The sequence below is a fragment of the Rhamphochromis sp. 'chilingali' genome, assembly GCF_963969265.1.
Source record: "Rhamphochromis sp. 'chilingali' genome assembly, chromosome: 9".
In the NCBI taxonomy this organism is placed as follows: domain Eukaryota; kingdom Metazoa; phylum Chordata; class Actinopteri; order Cichliformes; family Cichlidae; genus Rhamphochromis; species Rhamphochromis sp. 'chilingali'.
Window position 1 is genome coordinate 8303189 of NC_137936.1, and position 19606 is coordinate 8322794.

The window sequence follows — 19606 nt, forward strand, 5'->3', positions numbered from 1 at the left end:
AATCCCTGAGCTCAGCGCCATGCCTGGGAGAGTTGTGAGAGTTGCTAGGGTGGTTATTAAGCACTTTGATTTAGTCACACGTTGTTTGCTGAATTATGAATGGCTGTAATTAAATTCCTGTGGCTCTTATTATGAATGATTAACTATGTTGTTTCATTGTTTGTCATTTGCCTTGCGATCCTCGTTAATTAAGAGAGAGAGAGAGATGTATAGCGTACCTGTCTTAAGTGGGCTCTGACAAAACCAAACTAAAGGCAAAAAATAAAAAAAGGAAAATTAGGCTTCGTGGTAGCACGCGTTAAATCCATTAACCTTGTTTTTTATGAATGAACATGTTGTTCTAAAGTGCTTCATTTTACAACCCTAACTGTGAACTCTGTCACCTTGATGTTAAAACGGGTTTTTTAAATGGTGTATGCAAAGGAACCTGAAATTCAAATGTACGTGTTTGCACTGGCTGTTGTGCTTTTACATACGGTTTGTATGTGTTTGCTGATGGTGTGCCTCTTTGTGTCTCTGTGTGCCTCCAGCAGCAGGTGTCAGCACAGCAGTTGGCTTTCCAGCAGCAGCTCCTGCAGGTCCAGCAGGTCCAGCAGCAGCACCTGCTCAACCTTCAGAGGCAAGGACTGCTCAGCATCCAGCCTGGACAGACTGGCCTGCCACTGCACTCCCTCACTCAGGGTTAGTACCTCATATGTGACTGCAGCACAGCAATCTTCCTGTCCACCAGCTTTAACATTTCATCCACAATGAAGCAGTTATGATGACCTATCATGTGGCTGTATGTAAAGCACAGCAACTGAAGAACACTCGAATCACTATAAAAACACATATTTTAAGAGCCTTTAATTTGGGGGCTAGGTTTAGGTGGAATAAAATGTTGATTTTTCCATACTGAAATAGTCCTATTAATATAAATGCTTCACTGTAAAAATAGATATTTTCTTCCTGTGGATCAGCTATGTCACTCCAACAACAAAGATATATGTCTGGAGTTTAAGTTTGATCTTGCACGTCTTTCTTCAGGGTCTCTAAACAGGACTATCCTGTCTCTGCACCTTTTGTATTGCTCAACCAGTTTCACTATAACCTTGTTTATGTTATTGTTACAGGAAGCGTTCTATTGTCTTAGATAGTGAGAGTTGGGAATGAAACCGATGCCTATTATTTTGTATTTGATATTCTTACCTACTTGCTTGGTCTTGTCATGCCTGAGCTGCTTAGTTATGTGTTGTACTTGAAAAATTACACAAATAAACTCTTTAAAAAACACTTAACAACACCAGCTGAACACAAACACACCGAATAGTCGTAGAGCTCGACCAAGAATGTAACACTAGAAGTATCTAACCACATACTGACTCGACATCCGCTTTATATCTTCAGCGATCGCTTCTCCACTTTACTAAATGGGATCTAACTCCTTTACGCCAAAACATGTTTGCTGCACGATTTCAGTTTGGAACACTGAACTAACTCAAGTAACACATCCCACTGCTCAGAAGCAGAGATCCACACTTTGTCCTTCAGCTCATTGTCCTGTTCCTGTGATTGGCATTCTGGTGTCAGTCTCCTTTAGCCTGGAGGAAGACTGGATCTATTGTTCAGAAACCGCCAGTAAACTTGTCACTGTAAAAGCGCCTGTAACCTGATAGGAAGTCAATACTTGCTGTTTGGCCAGGAAGTTTATTTCTTCATTTATTCCTTAATGTTATGTTAAGGAGCGGTCCCCCTGTGACAAAGACGCCATCATAAGGGTTTTAGAACATGACATTGACTATTCATTCACAGCTAAGACAAACAGTTTTGAAATAATAAGATAAAAATGGGAGGGGATGGGAGAGTGCTTAGGTAATAGGCAAACACAAACATGGTTTGTACAGTGCTGTTATTGTTTGGACTGGGTATGGAATAACTCATCCACTCATAGACGATCGCCGTGGGCACAGGCGTGGAGCACTGCTGTGTTCTGTGTTGCGCTTTGCTGAATTGCTCTGTGTCAGATGTCTGGCAAACACTCACACACCCCTTGAGTAAAGCATTGTGTGAGTGATATGGCTAGGCACTGAACTTTTGATAGATTTCACAACAGGCTTAGAACATCCTGTTTATTTTGTGTCATCATCACATACCTCTGAGGCATCTCATCTTATCAGAGAGCGGGGGCACTAAGTTTATCTCCTTCATATGCTACCTTTTCAGTTTTCGCTTATGCTTTGTTGGGGCTACGTGGTACTGAAATAGTGATTTCAGTCGCGTGTCACTGTGTCACAGACGCCATATAAAATGACAGAATTTATGTTCTAAGAGAAAATCTGACTTTTAACTCCGTGCAAATATATTTTCATGCCGAACGGCAGATTAAAATAAGTTACACTCGTAGTTAAAGGGAAAATTTAACTAGGCTATTGTTCGCATAAACATCGAAATAAGGAACTGAATCTTCCCACATACAATTAGCGGTCTGTTTCACTTTTGTTGCAACCAGTCAAACCTGGTTAGTTTGCCCTCGTGGTTAACTCTGTGTCTGCGACAGCTGTTACAACACTTAGGCTAGTGCTCCAGGCCCCCAGTTTGTCTTCTTATTCTACACATTTTCTGCTTGACTGTTTGAAGTTATTGATGACCTTTCTGTTTTCCACATCACTAAACTCTTTCACGCATCAGCGGGCCAGGCCTATGGTACTCAGATCTAATCTGCAATATTCAGCTAGCACTGCATCGGAAGCAGTGAGTTGATCTTCTCTGTTTGGGTCCCAGTGATTATGGATTCAAACTTGGGGGCAGTAAATTGCGGTGACTTTCTAACTGATGATTTTTATTTCTTTCATTTAAACATGAAGATATCGATATAATTATTTTAAAATCCCATTATTATAGCAGACGGTCCTCTGTCTCCATTTTTCATGTACAGAGAGAATGAAAACGCTAAAGGTTAGCAAATAATAGGCCACTGAAACAGAATAATTAAAGAAAGTGTCCTTTTGGGTACTGCAGTGCAGTTTAAACCTCAGTCATATATCACTCTTCTGTCTGGTACAGTACATTGTTGGCTGAGACAGATTACAGTCATTGTTCTGGACTGAAGGAATGCATCTGAATTAGCTTTTCAAAAAATTGATAGCACTAATTAAGTATAAACTTGTAGATAGCACTTTTGAGTGAAAAACAATTTCTCACATTATCTTGAGCGTAATTTGTTTCTCTTGTCGTAAATTCTTTTGACATTAATGTCCAAAGTCTTGGAAGCGGCCAGGCGCTATCTGTTATAAATTACAAAAATGTGTTTGGGGAGGATATAACTCTCATAAATATAAATTTGATCCAACCAACACCCCCACCTGCCTCACAAAAAGCCTGTCCTCTTGACCTGATAAGTGAGTCAGTGGTTGCTCAGGCTCGCGTTGCTAAGGTGTTTGCATGTTTTTTGCACATGTGGCTGTGTGTGTGTGTCACAAAGGTGGCCGGTGTTTGTGTACATCCCGAATAAAATGGACCTTCACCCTGTGAGGTTGCTCTGCGAGAGAGCGAGTTCCTCTAGCTGCACAACATCATTTAAGCTGTCTAAGAGAGGCCAGTGGGACAGTGACAAGACAAATTTGTCGGTAATATGAAAGCAAAGAATGTGGCGAGCCATGAAGTGCTCACAGAACAGCAGCACATCAGGGACAGCGGCGGGTAATGCAGCCGACCTGTCAGTGATTGATACATCCAGCAGTGGGCTACTGGTAATAGTTCCAGCAGCATTAGGACAGGACATATTTCAGGCCAAAGGGGTGCATATCAGCAGGCCAGTGATTACGGCAACATAAACAGGGGTGCAGTAAAGGTCCCAGTCTGACGGAACAATAAACTAATAGCGATGTCACTGTCCCCCCATGGCACCGGCACTGTGTGAGAAGTAGCAGCACGGTTTAAAGAGCTCGGAGCACTAGGGGCCATTTTTTATTTGGGGGATGATGGCCTGCAACTGATGTCATTATGAACCTTAAATCAACTTTCTGCTTGCTTGAACATGGTCACCTGGGTGCAGGAGGACAAGGACAGGAAAAGGTTGAAGAGCTAGGCCTGTCTTGGTGCCAGAGCTACCTGCGGAGGTAAAATTGAGTTGGGAGGCCGGTGATCAATCAACTGTCCCAACAACATACATTTTTTAAAGTGCTTGTCCGTATTTCCCGCTCGTAATGAGTGGAAGACTTGTGTTGAAAAATGGAAACAGGAAAGATAAACCAATCTGGCGTTTAAAAGATGGACAAACTGGGTACCAAAGAAAGAAGGACTTACAGATCAATGTCATTATGTGTCCCACAGTAATCAGATGGAGAGAAACTCGATGCATTTTTGTCCCAACACAAAATATAATACCCACGGAGACTTTTGTGTAATGATATTTTATTGGCATTTATGTGGAATCATGAGCCATAGCTGTTGCAGAGTTTGAAGAGGTTGGGGTAGGAGAGGGAAGTGGCGAACGGAGAGCAATAAAACTGCAGACTAGATCCAGAAAGAGACAGGTTGGTCCCACTCCGTTACCTCTCTCATCAGACCGGTCTATGTGCTGTGGTTTCATCTGAGTAAACAGTGGTGTTGGGGTCACCAGGACTGCTGGGTAATTGAGCCAGTGTGGGCTGCCCTGTCAAGCACATCGGCTAAAAATACATCGCCCACTGTCACCGGGCACCAAGTGGGGGGAAAATGATTGTTCCCTCTGTCAGAGCGCAGGACACTCACATCACCAGTGACCTTCCTCTTCTAAACCAGCTATCACAGGAAAAAAAAAGAAGGAAAAACAAACTTTTGCTCCAAAGTCCAAAACAACAATGCAGCCTTTGATAATGAAACTGGAAATCAACAAGCGCCGGATTAGCATGCTATAACATGGAGCGCGAAATAAAGCATGTTTAGCCTGTCATGAATGCGCACTTCGATTAGGGCACATCAAGGCAATGAGGAGAATAAGGGAGAATACAGGCAGACAGAATAGAGCGAGTGTGCTGAAATATCCGAATGAGGGAAGACGCTCCTTGGAACGTGGAAAGGTTATTGATTTGTCCTGCAATCATTTCCTGCTCTTTGATATGCAAACGATCTAGTGTGAATTTACAGCAATCCTATCAGACTCATTTCACAGTTCTTAGCCCCTGCGTCTCTCTGGAGTCCTCCGCCTCATTAGGCCAATGTTCTCCATTACCAGCATAATTAAAATCTTTAGTAGCTTATCAAATTAAAAATATTTTTGCTGATCGTATTGAGATCTTCACCTCACAGTTATTTTCCACAACAGGAATAAATTAAGACTAAGCATTTTGCACACAATGTATTACAATCTGGTGCTTGAAAGGAGCACTTCTGGTATCTATAGAGCTGGTGATGAGAAACAGGGAGGAGTGGGGGGGGGGGGGGGATCCGGAGAATATAAACCCGAGTAGATAAGCATGTGCAAATCATCTTTCATTTGCCAGTGCTCATTTTGAGAATGGATTTAATTAATTGTAATGTTAAACGAGTGGTCTTGCCCATTTGCTCTGTGGTTAAACTCACCGCATATCCAAGGGGCTTCTTCCGCCATGCTTAAAACATGTGGCTTATTTAAGCACAGACTTGAATCCCCATTACAAATGCACATATATTTTGATATTAGATTTTTCAGCGCTATTAAAATCGGGCTTGCCCGCACGCACCGTGTTTTGACTGAAAACACTCGTAGCCACAGATTTTCGCCCATGAGGTTTAATCTTATTTTACATATCAGCTTTGTCCTCATTTGTGTCAAGTGAAAGCAGACTTCTCAGACACACCATAGATGGACACATACGTATTGTGTGCCAACAAAGACTCTCTGCTGTGAGACACGGAAAGTAGGGTTCACAAGCACTGCATTATCCCTCTTCATCCCGAGTCTGGCCCTGAGTGTCGGGATCGCTGTCACTCATTTGCTGAAAAAACACACACGCTCTGCAGATGTGTTTTCAGCACGCAGAAAAATGTCTTCTGTCTTCAAGGGATTTTTTCCCCCTTTTTTTTCAAAGGGCTGTGTGAGCTGCAGTGTGCTTGACTTGTTAAATGAGGTTTAAGTCTTCTGTGTCAATTGGAGGCGGTGCAGAGCTTTAAGTATTTTGCACATTAATGTGCTTTTGAGAATATTACCCCAGGGTCCTGTTTCTCAAGGAAACAGGGGTGGGATGTTTTCTAGCGTCGCTATTGTAAACTTTTTGTTGTGTGTGTTCTGCACATCTCTGTTGTTGGGAGAAAATGATGGTGATTATTCAGATTTCATGCCTTGTCTGGATGTTAATTATTTACTCTGGGCATGAAATTTGCGTGAATGCCAGGGATTTGTGTATACAAACACGCTTCAGATCACAGAAAATGGGAGGGAGAGGAGCGAGGGAGCTCTCAGTGCATTACCCTGTAGTGGAATATTTTCTAATTAATACTCGGCTTTGTTTACAGACGCTTTGATTTAATTAAGTGATGAAGAAGAGAGTTGGATTAGCTGTTAATTGATTTAATTATCCAATTTGTTTGTCTCAGGCATGATTCCGACAGAGCTGCAACAACTGTGGAAAGAGGTGACAAACGCTCACGTAAAGGAGGAGCACAACAACAGCAGCAGTAACAACGGCCACCGGGGCCTCGACCTGTCCTCCCCGGCACCGCCAAAGAACCCACTCCTCAACCAGCATGCCTCCACCAACGGCCAGTACATGAGTCACAAGAGAGAAGGGTAAGTCTCATCTGCAGGGTGTTGTCGGGTCGTTGTTGTTGTTTTCTTTTATTTGCATGTGACTTGCAGTGCTTGTGTGATCTCACGATACTGCTACAGGGAAGAGGTTTTTATAAAACTGTGACCTCGGGAAACATCATCTCGCTTTAAAGAAAAACTCGTTTTGCTTTATATGCCACTTTAAATTACCCTTTTTTTCCACATGGATTGAGTTGATGGAGAAATCCCTCTAGACTTGAACAGATTACTGTTTTAATTTATAGTTTGTAAGTATTCCTGAAGACCAGCACAGTTACCTTTCTGTGCCACTGAGTACACCTGGGGATTACATAGAAACATCAGGGAGAAATGTGCGTATAGTTGAAATTAGATCTCGGTAAAATTATCAGGGGGGGATCACCGTGTTTTTTTTATTGTTTTTACTAAGTTGTATAGGGAGAATAGCTGAATTATGATTTTCCGCTGCACTTCCTTGAGAACATTTTGATCACCAGGAAGTAAAAACATTCCTTTGTGAATGGGGAACTTAAAGAATCATAAATGTCTGTTTGTTTTGTTTATTTACTGTGTTACAGAATAAATAAACAAAACAAAAACAACAAGCTGTTATATGTTAGGAGAAGCAAACACTGGGTGATATTTTCCAAACCACCATAAATCATCCCTGAAAGGCATGTGCTCTCTGAGCCTGTGTGTATGTGTCTTTAAGGAAGGAATTAATTTGGCATCTTACACATTTGCTTGTTTTCTTGCACCAAAGCCTGATCTTTGAACTGCTAGTGAGGAGCCTCCAGGCACCATGAGCTCACTGCCTAACATCTGACTTGTGTTTCAGTGATCAAAACCTACGCGTCATTATGAAAGCAATGCAGATGAAAACATGTTTAGCACAGTAAACTAAGCAGGTCTTCAGAGGTGAAGAGGGGCTGCTTATGGGGAGGGATGTGGAGGATGGGTTACAGAGAGGATCTGAGTGACACCAAGGGAGTATATCATGATGTGCTGATAGAGAACAGTTATGTCTTTTCAAGTAGAGCTTTTGGTTCTATATAGATTAATGGCATACTACCTGCACAGACTCATCCTCTTTAGTGTCTTTCAAAGTTATCTCCTGCCGCGGTGCAGGGGAAAAAAAGCGGGCATAAATTGTTCCTGCAGTTGACAGTATTCACAGGCTTCCAGTGCTCCATCCAGCGTCTGGCTGAGTGTCTGGTTTCTGTGTAGTTAAAGACAAATCACAGGGGAGGCTATCGACTCGTTGCTCACTCCACCGCGTATTGTCGCAAGTGGAGCAAACAAGGTGAGCGTCGATGGCAGAAAAAGGCAAGAACCAGCTTCAGCTGAGGGCTCCATGAAACATCGGGGAAGACATAACGCAAGAGCTGGCAGCTCCTCTGCCTCGCGCTGACTGTCAGAGATTAAAGAAGTTGTCAGCAGCAGTTTAACACAAGCTTAAGTGAAGAAGGCAGCCTCGGTCTGAATATTCTCACCGTATCTTAGATCTGTCAGAAAACCAGGCAGGTGATTTTCATCCACCCCATCTGTTGGAGAAAGTGGATTACCTACCCAGAGTTTTAACTGCACAATTACTAAAAAAGATGACCGATAGCAAGCGAACACAAAACATTCCTTATTAAATGCTGAATGATGCTAATTTAGATTCACACAACCAATAATCCTTTCTTGTGTTAATTTTAAATCGCACAACTATCAAGAGCGTTATGCCTCTCTTTTGATGATGCAGCCTCAATTCTAATCAGACTCCATGGGAAGAAAAATGAAATATTATTAAGTATGATTATTCTAAGCAAGGCTCTGAGAAAACGTCTGTGTTATAATCCAGGGATTTGAATAATCAGGTTGAAGATAATGGGCTGGGCCGGCCCGGGCGTAAATAGAGAGCATCCACTCATCCTCCCAGTGCTGAACTTAATGAACTTTTAATTGATGCGGTTTTGCAAGTCCTTTTGTCATGCAACAGAAACAAGCCTCTCTGCTGATGGGCCTGTTTTCCCGACTGGCTTCAGATTGGTTTACAGCAGGCCCTAAGTACCATGTAGTTAGTTTCATGTGTCATATAAAATCTGCCTAGGCACAACGACGCCTGCAACTAAAACCTTAAGTGCATCCACAGGAATCACTCACCGGCTTTGCACTTCCGTCTTAAGGAAGGAGGAGAAATTCAATCACTGCTGGCTTGACACACCGAAGATGAGGCACGTGTTCCTGCTTTTAGTTGTTTGAAAGAACACTCTGGCAAGGCAGGCTGGGATTTTTGTTTGTCTGAATAACATCCCTGATATGACCAGATCCTGAGTCACTCAATCTGTCAGCCCGTGTTGTTTCCCAGCCCACGAACTGTTATGCACAGATAGAGATATACCCCTGTGAGTCAGGTCATCTTTATTCAATGATTTGCTTATTCAAATCAAATGTGCATGATCTGTATCTGACACAAATTCCCAACACATTGCTGCATCAGCTTTATAAAGTGGGAGGGGGTTGGGAGCATCCTCACAAAGTACTTGGCCCACTTTACTTCCCAACAACCATCAGTAACCACAGCTCTGGGACTGTAACACAGCAATCTGTTAAGGAGATAAATAATCAGATTTGGCACAGCACTCCCATCTCTCTCTTGCCTTTCATTTGTCTTACACCAGAAGAAACTGATAATTAAATCATTTAGGTTAAAGCATGCAGTGGCACCGAGAAGACAGAAGGAAAGGATCCTGGAAAGTGAAAAGAGGGGAGGAGGGTAGCGGGTGTGAATCGGGGATGGACACAAGGCGATAGGCTAAAGTCGGCGCTAGTGCCGAGGATGGATGTAGTGATTGGCTTCAGACGCTGCCATCTAGCATGGTGGATATCAATCTTCCCACGTTTGCTGAGGTATTGAGTCCACCAGGACAGAATCTCAACCGTGGATCTCCACTTGTTTATGGCCCAAAGCATCTCATCAAAATAAGTGAGCTGGAAAACAACTGGCTAGCAGCTGTCAAAACCACCTTTGTGTGCACTTGTGCCTGTCTGTCTACACATAAACAGAGTGCAACACCTGGAAGGTTAACGCACTGTCTGGCCGGGTCTGTAGGCACTTTAATGTTCCTTCTCCTCTAAAGAAGCTGATGACATGGTTTTCCTCATCGCTCTTAAGAGATCATTAGAGTGTTCTTCCCCCCCCGGCTGGCTGACAATAATAACATCCTGACAAACCTGTCGTGGGTGCGAGTCAAATTTAACGCAACATGGGAAGCTGCATTTCCCCCCCCCCCTCCTCTGAACATGTTCTCAAATGGGAGAAAACCCCATGAATACTGCACTCTTCTCCTATTACACTAATGTAGCTCATTTGGTGTAAATTCTGTCATTTACTAGTGTTTAGCCATCCACCGTTTAAAAGGGCTCTTCTGCCGCCAGCCCCTCATAGCGCTTTGTGCTCACTGATTCCCAGTGCACTCCACATTTCAATATCTTGTTAATACAGAATTAACCAACAAGCCTCCTGCAAAGAATTAAAAAAGGATCCCTTTAAATTAAAAGCCAGTGTTACCTTCACCAGTCCGCACATTTCCTTGTTAAAAACTCATTATAATAGGTCTTCCGTCATCTATTTATTAGCTGTATCAAAACATAGGTCTTAATGTGAATGCATAATTCATAATTGAATAAAAAAATTCAGACTTTTGAAAGAGGGAGAAGGAAAAAAAGCTGCTAACCACATTCATGAATGCTTGACTGCTCCCTAATTGCAATGCAATTATCACATGTTATGAACAATGTGAACTCTTAAGCAAGTAATTATAACACAAGGAAACCTGCGACGACCTTTAAAATTTCCTACTTGAGGTACAGTTTTACTAACATTGATACAAATGAGATTTTAATCCGAACATCAGATTTTTTTTAATCCTGCAAAATTGGCACGCCGCGCTTTGATTTCTTTTCACTCGTTCGTTTTATGTACATTTTGAAATCAGCGCTGATCGATCGTTGCCAAGAAATGCAAAACATTATTAATGTCAGTGCATTTATTTTTCCATTCCTGTCCCTAAAAGAACCCTGTAAAGTTGAAGAGTTAGACATTATTATCTCTGATGGAAATTGTGTACGTGAATGGAGTTACTCCCGTGTGACAGCACAACAGTCTAGTGCAGTGACTCTCCTGATCCATCTTGTTGTCTTAGAGAGCGAGGCTCACACTAGAGGAGAAGCAGCAGCATTGTGCTCATGAGCCGCCAGAAGCACAGGTGGTAGCGATATAGGCCAGTCCCCCAGGCTCTTGTAGCTGAAAGTTGTGTGTCTTGTATAGTGCCTGTGTCCATATGGCTGCCTGTCTTGCTCTCTTAGCAGACACTGCCTCCATACAGACCGCTTTCTCTTAGCGCTGACTGTGGTTAGCTGTGCTTCCGTGCCTCTCACCATATGGAAGATGTTTCAGAGTTTGTTTTTCAGGGATGTTCCTGCTATTTAGACTGATTGTACCATGCCATACGCTCCCCATAGATGCGTGCTTGTCAGCCCCTGGTGACACAGATTGGTCAGTAGATAAATTGATACCAGGCGGGGTTGTTTACAATACGTGCATGGTGTGAAAGTAGGGGTTTTAATATCATGGTACAGGCTCCTCCAGGTGGGCTCTATGACATGATGCAGCAGGCGGCACAGGAAAAACAGCAACTCAGGGAGCCCCCTAGCAGTCTAGATCAAAGTGAACCACAGCATGGCTCTGTGAAACTGAATAAATACACACTGATTTGATTGTGATTTCACAACAAGAGTCCCTTCCTTTAAGAGCAGAGCAAGCCAGATCACACAGGTACAGTGATTCCACAAAGCCCAAGGGTCACAGATTAAGTAGAAGTCAACGTTTTCATGCGGAAACAAGATACAGTACAAACAAGAAAGCAGTAACCGGACTTCGTCTGAAATGGAGAAAACGGGTTCTTTGGCCTGTCGTTAAGTTACGTGACTGCAGGACTGTCTTTACTAAAAACGTTTTCTCTGAATCTCTTTCCCAGATCCACGCTAGAAGAGCCTTCCCCCCACAGTCACCCTCTGTACGGCCATGGCGTTTGCAAGTGGCCCGGTTGCGAGGCAGTGTTTGATGATTTCCAGTCATTCCTCAAGTAAGTAAAAGTCATAGTCGGAGGTGCTTTTCTATCACAGTTTGTTTGTCCTCTTGTTGGGTCGATTACACTTTTCTTTTCCTGACCCCCAGCGACTCAAAAGCACTGCAGGTGCAGCTGGTTGTTATTCTCGAGTCTGGGTTGGGCCTCTCTTGACAAGGGTACCGTGGGGTCTCCTTCTGGGAACGGCATGGGCCTCTAATTCCTGTGATAAGCGCAGTTCCCATGGTGACAGGGGCCATTTTTCCCAAACAAACAACGGGAGGATGTTTATCTGTGGCAGCTCACACTTTGGGCGCTCTGCATGTTTGCCCTTGTCACCGGACAGGAGAATTGGTGTATATGTCTTAGACTGCCTTGCTCAGCTTTTTCTGTCCTTCTCCTAGGAGTCTGTTTGTTTTCTCTCCTGCCTCCTGTTTTACTTCTGTGGCTTTTTGGTTTACATTGTTGTTTAGTTCAACAAAGCCCAAGTCTCACCTCCGTGTTAAATTTAACCATGTGTAGAGTAATTAAAGAGCCCCAGCTAAGTGTTTAGCATTTTTCTAATGTGCGCTCTATGACAGGTTTGACTCTGTCCAGCCTGACACGGGAATTGTTTTGCTCCCCGATGCCCGATTTGAGTCAGACCCCTGGTTTACTAATCAACGCTGTGTGCAGTGCGCTCTAGGTAATCCAACACATAACAGTGCCATGGTTACAGAGGGGATGAAAACATCTGCGTTGTGGCAGCAGATCAATGGCTCACTGTCACCTTGGATTAGTCGCACTTTAAACAAGATATGACACAATTCCATTATCCTAAAACAAGCACTCAGCGAACACACACTTTCCCGAGAGATGCAGGAGAGAAAGGTGCTGCGTAGGACCGCCTCGCAGGTCTGCTGAAAGTTTTGACTCTCTTTGTCAACATTTTGAATCCTCTTTTGATTGTTTACGTGAATCCGCTTTGAGCTAGCGTGCGTTTGAAAGGCTCATCGCGCCACATTGTATGTTACAGTTTCTGTGTGTCTAAAAAGAGGCAGTTATGTAGTTTTAGTTCAATTTAGAAAAACATCCTGGGACAGGCAATTATTAAACCAAGTATTACACACACACTTTCACACACTTTCACACATGCACTTGCATATTTCAGCTTTGGGAGTGCCCGCTTAAATCCATCACTATTTATTGTATTCTGACATTGCCTCACCCTTTGTTTATAGAACAGAGGAGAATTAAATTCAGTGCGCCCGGTAGAGCTCTGCCTTAAAAAGTCTCTAAGTGCACTCAGCTATGTTTTTACAAGTGTTTTTATCATGGCAACATCTTGTTTACTTTAGTTGCCTGCTCAAACTGCTTGGAACACGTTAAAAAAACATTTGGGGAGAGTCTCCACAAAGCTGCCTTTGTTTAACAGCAGGCAAGAGTGTGAGCAGCTCACCAAGGTGTTAACTCTCAAACCCTTAAGCACTTCCACATGAAACCCAGCAACTGATACTGCAGGCCTCCGAGAGGAATCAAAAATAAAAACAAAGAATACTTCGGGCATTAGAGAAGAAGGAGTCATCTCTGTAGGTTGAAAATATATGTGAGGAGAGATGTGTGTCTGTCTGCGAGTGTGCAGTCAGCAGAACACAGTGTACTGTGCACCAGAGAGAAAGAAAGGTGAGGAGGACTCTAACGTCCACCAGATTTCAGCTCCACATGCCAACAGTAACAACTAACACGGGACTGAAATGTTGTTTTAAACTCTGTGTATTTATTTTATCTTTTAAAGAAAACATTACATACCTACACGCACTATCTCGATAAATACAAAACACCCAAATCCCTGTTCCTGTTTTCGAGATCAGCACGCAGAAGGGTGGGGTTGGGGTTTAAGCAGAGCCTGATGTTTTTACAAGGGTCAGGACCCTTCTTTTCAGTGTCCAGTCAGAGGTCAGAGCCAGCGAAACACTCCAGTGCCCTCTAGTGCTGCACTGTCTGTCTGCTCAGACCTCAAAATCTCTTGCACGTCGTCACGATGTAGTGACTGCTTTATAAGTTATGTGGCCTTGCAGCTCTGCAAACATCCATCCATCCATTCGCTTCCGCTTCTCCTTTTCGGAGTCGCGGGGGCTCTGCAAACATATGAAACATATAATATAGAGTAAAATACCTTCTCTAAATAAAAAGTAGTAAAGCTATTATTTTTTTAAAAATCAAAAAATCTAAGCTTTTTAAATGTAATTGTTACTGTACAGATGTGTGCTTGTAAATTAAATTCCACCCAGCGGTGGAGAAGATAAACCTTCCTCAGCTGCGGCTCCAGTCTATATAATTAGAAACTGTAACCGAAAAATAAATAAATAAAAAATAAAATCAGGGAAACTAACTGATATATAAAACCGACTGTGGGAATATCCATTTAACTTGTTTTATTGTGGCAATTTACATTAGTCTCTGTCATCCTGCCAGAGAGCTTTTTAAAAGCGGCTTCATTTGAAGTCCAGAAAGTGACACATGCCAACGTTCATAGTCTCTCTCGATGTCAATTCCCCCGTATCCCCTGCTCCCGTGTCCAGACACTCCTCTCAAGGCTGCATTAGGGCCATTTGAATATTTCATTTCCTATTAATTATGCACTGTGACTCTCCATGTCATTAGAAGAAATAAAGTGGAATGTAACAAAGGATGAAAAGAAGCAGGGCACATGTCTCCTATGAACACAGAAATTCCAAAGCTGCTCACGTAGGCCAGTCTTCATTGAAAATTCAGCCTGTGCCAGTTAAATTGGAGTTGAAACGTCTTTACCTATTATTTTCTCCTTTGAAATTTAGTAAGATGTCCTGAAATGTTTACCAGTTTCATTTTCTGACGTACTTAATTAAATTGGCATTTATTTGACTCAAACAAATGGAAAGCCCAGAGAGGCCTGAATTGTGAAAAAGGGTGTTATTGCCCACCCTTTTTTAAAAATATGGCTTTTTAATTTCTTTTTCTTTTTTTCTTTTTTTTGCCACAATAATTAACTTCAAGTGCTAAATGTATATATCGGAGTCATTCTTCAAAAATAAATCATCAGAACACAATAGGAAGATGTGAGTGTGGTGGAAGGAGCCTGGGTTGCCTGGGAAGATATAAATCATTCACCTCAAGGTTGAAAACACCACGGCAGAACAGAAGCAGGGCCCTATCAATTTTACCTTCCTTTTACATGTCTGTTTTGTGAGTGTAAATGTGCTGTTTTATGCACAAATGTGTTGTCTATACACGAAGCAGGGGCATCACTGCAATTTACCGGGCTGTCGTACCGTGCTGTGCCGTCACAGGTTGATTCTGGCTATTTTTGATTTGCAGTAAATGACAGAAAAAGTGCATATGAAAAGGCAGGCGCACCTTTCTCCCATCTGCCGGCGCCACTTTGTGCACACGCAGACACGCCTGGTGACAGTGACCTACATGGTCACTGAAAATGTGATATAATTTATGATATATATAATATATTGGATCCATTAGCGAGCATAATGAAGTAGTGAAATGAAAGGGTATTTGTGAAATCAGTTCAAACATCCTGCTTGGATTATGATTAAATGATTAATGAAATGCCCCTGCATAAGCATTTTCAAACAGTAATTCATGCGGCAGCTGATAAAATTCCTCCAATCATATTTCCTTCACTCATGAACCTTATCTCCACCATTTTATATAAATCACGGAAAAAACCCTGTCTGCTACCCGGCGAGCTACTTATTTAGATTAGTTATAAACGTACAGGAAAAGAGAACATCTTCCCCTGTATAAAATAATCACGCATAATTATATCCATAATTCAACTTTGTGACAGATCCCATCTCCTTGTCCTGTCCTCTGCATTTGGTCTGGCTCTGTTTTTTTCTTCTTCTTTCTTTTTTTGAATTCTCTTAATTTTAATGGTATAATTAACAGTCAAAACACCAAAAAGGACAAAATCATCCAGGCAAGGGAAAGCTGCAGTGAGAAGAAATGGCATTAGGGCACTGGTGCATAAGTTAGCAAAGGAATCCAACCTGAAATTCTTCAATCATCCCTCTTATCTGTAAGCTGTAGTTAGAGGAGACATGACCGTCATGAAATATTGAGAGTCATTCTTCTATGTTAAAAGAACTACTCTTTTTGTTCTGCAGGTGGAATCATTACAGTACGCAGTTAGTTTTATGAGTAATTTTTTTTAATGTTATCACATGGTCTATATACATTGTGCTTTGCCCAGTGATCAGATTGCAGTATTAAACCACGCACTGCAGGACTGTGAATCTGACTTTACCTTCTTTCTGGTGTCTGTGTTTTCATTTTTTTGTTCTTTCTGTTTTGCAGACATCTTAACAATGAGCACGCCCTGGATGACAGGAGCACAGCCCAGTGTCGGGTGCAAATGCAGGTCGTACAACAGCTGGAGCTGCAGGTATTGTCCCACTGAATGTTTTGAACCAAATATTTATGTGTCTTCTTCTGCTGACACTTCCTCAGTGTCTGTCCAAACGCCTCCCTGTCTGACTGATATCAGCCATGGGGTCACTCATAGATGGATGGGGGTGGTGGTGGTAGTGGTGCAGCAGATTAAATAATTTTGTACATTTGCTACTAACCAGTCATTAAAAATGTGTTATGTATGCATGACAGCCAGGAAAAGATATATGGAGGGCCCCGGGCTAAGTAGAGAAGATAATTACATTTTGAATTTTACTGGGTTTTAAAGTTATTTATGACTTTTAACTGTTTGGCACCAACAATAAAACATAGCATAATGTGGATAGGCGCTCAGTGTTGAGTGGAACAGAAAGGTTATTGAAGCTCAGTGCAGAAAACTGTTGATACAGTAATCAGTATCTTTAATACCGCGTCGCTCATGAACGGGCTTTAATGTTCTTTAAAAAATATGCATGCGCATTAAGACTGTGCTCAGGGAAAAAGACGCAGTTTACAGTCATTGTATTGAGGGGGCTTGGAGTGTCCAATGAGCCGTGTGTGTGTGTGTGTGTGTGTGTGTGTGTGTGTGTGTGTGTGTGTGTGTGTGTGTGTGTGTGTGTGTGTGTGTGTGTGTGTGTGTGTAACAGTGTTTGACTAAATGGTGACCACTGAACTAATGTATAATAAAGATATTTATTAGTGTTTCAGGAAAAAAATAACTATGTTTTGTACAAGTTTTTCTGCTGTAGCAAATACAAAGATATTCATGCTGTTTGCAGTTTTGGGTCACGTATTAGTCAAATATAATACCACCAAAATGACTAACGACAAACAGTTGTGGTTTATTTTAAATTGCAAAAGGCTAACTTCAACAACCAACAGTGCGATGTTAGTTGCACCATGCCAATGTCCTGTTATTTCCGCTCAGCTGGTGTATTATCCAGAGATGGAGTGAAGGTTTATCAGACACAGACTTCCTCTGCATGCAGCCTGTCACCATAATTTAGGCTGGCAGCTAAGACAGTGCAGAGTTTCAGACAGGTAGAAAGGCCCTGAGCTTGTTATTGGCGATGATTCGCAGTGGATTTTAACCTTGACTTGGAGAGTGTAGTTAGACTGTATGATGTGCAGGCTTGTTGACAGCTTCCAAAAACAAAAAACAAAAAAATAAATAATTAAATAATGGTCTGAAGAAGAATAAGGGTGTTCACGCTCTAAAAGATGCCTTCACTATACAGGGATGTATATAATTAAAACATGGGCAAATATAGATTTTTATTGTGTATGTTCATTAAAACTTCACCGCTCTCCTTTCTTCTCATTACAGCTAGCAAAAGACAAAGAGCGTCTGCAGGCTATGATGACGCACCTTCATGTCAAGTCCACGGAGCCCAAAGCCACCCCACAGCCGGTGAGCAGCAACCCCGTCATACATATCTCTCTTGTCCCCCGCTATCCTTTTGTTTGTCTTAATTGGCACACATGTATTCATTAATCCTTTCCTCCATCTTATTTATCTGCTAAATAAAAACAGCTGTTCTCTTGAGGCAGGCAGTAAATATAGTTTGGAGCACATCTGCTGACATCCAGGATTCAATTTGGTGTCTGTGATGAACTGGATGCACACTCTGTAATGGCCCCTTTTCTCAGCTTCAAAGAACAAGTGGCTGCTTGGGTACAGAGAGAAGATGAGAAAGCAGAGAAAAATAGAAAAAAATAATACATATTATATTTAATCAACTGAATGTGATGTGGCATGTATTCTTAGTGCTTTAACAGCAAAATTAGTGTTTTTTTGACAGAGGATATAAATGTTATGAGAATCATAGAGTCACGCCAATGTGTGTTTGAAGAAAAAACAAGAATAAGATAGCATGAACAAATATAAAGATAATAATAATTTATTGATTTTCAATAAACTGGAAGCTAGCTGATGTCACCTCAAAGTAAATGTGTTAGTAGCAACTTTTATTTTAACCTCCTAACTAATTCTTCCCTGACTGTATTCACATAAATTAGCCTTAAAATAATGATACTAATTACTAATCTCTAATCTGTCCATGAGATCAAAAAGAATCAAATCACTAGCATCTCTTATTTATCAGGAAGTTTTAGATTCAACTTTAATTTTATTTTAAAAGACCTTGAAAGTTACTTCCACATTTGACCCTGTTTAATTTTATTTGACTTAAAGCTAATTTTAAAATATTTATATTTCTATGAAAAAGATACAACAGAAATGATTTCATTCCATTTATTAAAAAATTTGTAAGGGGGAAAAATGAAAATGTGAGTAAATGCAATTGCAGATCATTATTTTTATCTCCTTGGCACATTCCCAACATTTTACCTTCTGTATCACTCTCAATGTGTTTTATGCCGTAAAGCCTTGTGCTTAATCCCTATCCTATAGGGGCAAAGGCTTAACATATGGCATTTAAGTGTCTCTATTTTGTCATGCTTAAGAGGGGGGCTCAGCAACATATTTCAGTCTGTATGACAGTTAATTCAGAGAGCCCAATGAGCAAAGATCATTTTACTGCAGGGCGTGAGTGTGAAATCATGCACACACGAGCACACAGATGCACAATATACATGCAGGAGTGCCGTCCCTCGGCAGCCTCACAGCTTGGATCATTTATTTACAGTCAGCGAGGTAGCTATTGACATCCAGAGGCAGCGTGTGCGCTCTACAAAGCGCAGCCCGTCAACATAAAGCGCGCAGAGATGTTGAATGACAATAAGCTGTCTGTAAAGCTGCGCCTGTGTCACGCGCTCTGATTGTGTAGATTAGAGTGGAAAACGAGGCCTCTGACATGGGGACATTTGTATATGAAAAGTGGTAGGGTCTGCAGATAGCATCTCGAGTTTGCTACCTCTCCTCTCTCCCCGGGGCCCAGCAGAATGGCTGTGTCAGAGCTCAGCGTTAACACTCTCGAGGGGGCGAGCTGGGTTTTTATTCAAATAAATAGACTCCCAGCTCCAATGCCACTTCGCCCGCTGTGAGCTGCTGTGAAAAGCTTGGATAAATATACGTGACTTTAGCTGGGCAAGTGGCGGACTTACACAGGTCAGGGCCAAAGGTTCCACCGAGGTTTTAAGTGTAGATTGCAGCATCAGATGCATCCACAGAGAAGACGCAGAATGAAAGCATTCTTAGAGCTGAGTGGAAGCAGAGCTTCTCTGAAGAAACAACGGTATCTGCTTCCAGTAATTGCTAGTTTTGCTTTTCTGCTGCTCTGGACTGTTGAATATAAAAATGGCATGTGTAAGTAGCCTACTGTCACAGCAAAGTAGCTCAGATGAACTCGCTGGTTTACATTTAGTTATAATTAAAGACAAA

The 19606-nt window shown here is 41.9% G+C and overlaps 1 protein-coding gene across 18 annotated transcripts in view; it reads left to right on the top strand.

Annotated features, from left to right (window-relative positions):
• Positions 1–19606, top strand: part of foxp1b (forkhead box P1b) — a 147131-nt gene that overhangs the window by 118508 nt on the left and 9017 nt on the right. For 15 of the 18 annotated variants that reach the window (XR_013972779.1, XM_080891489.1, XM_080891493.1 and 12 more), the window contains 5 exons: positions 531–681; positions 6535–6727; positions 11749–11856; positions 16171–16258; positions 17591–17674. Coding sequence is in view for 17 of the 18 variants with exons in the window: in XM_080891489.1 (XP_080747615.1) it covers positions 531–681; positions 6535–6727; positions 11749–11856; positions 16171–16258; positions 17591–17674 (624 nt within the window). In the remaining variant the exon portion in view is untranslated. The remainder of the gene's footprint in view (positions 1–530; positions 682–6534; positions 6728–11748; positions 11857–16170; positions 16259–17590; positions 17675–19606) is intronic. The other 3 variants (XM_080891486.1, XM_080891482.1, XM_080891484.1) reach the window with 1 other exon arrangement.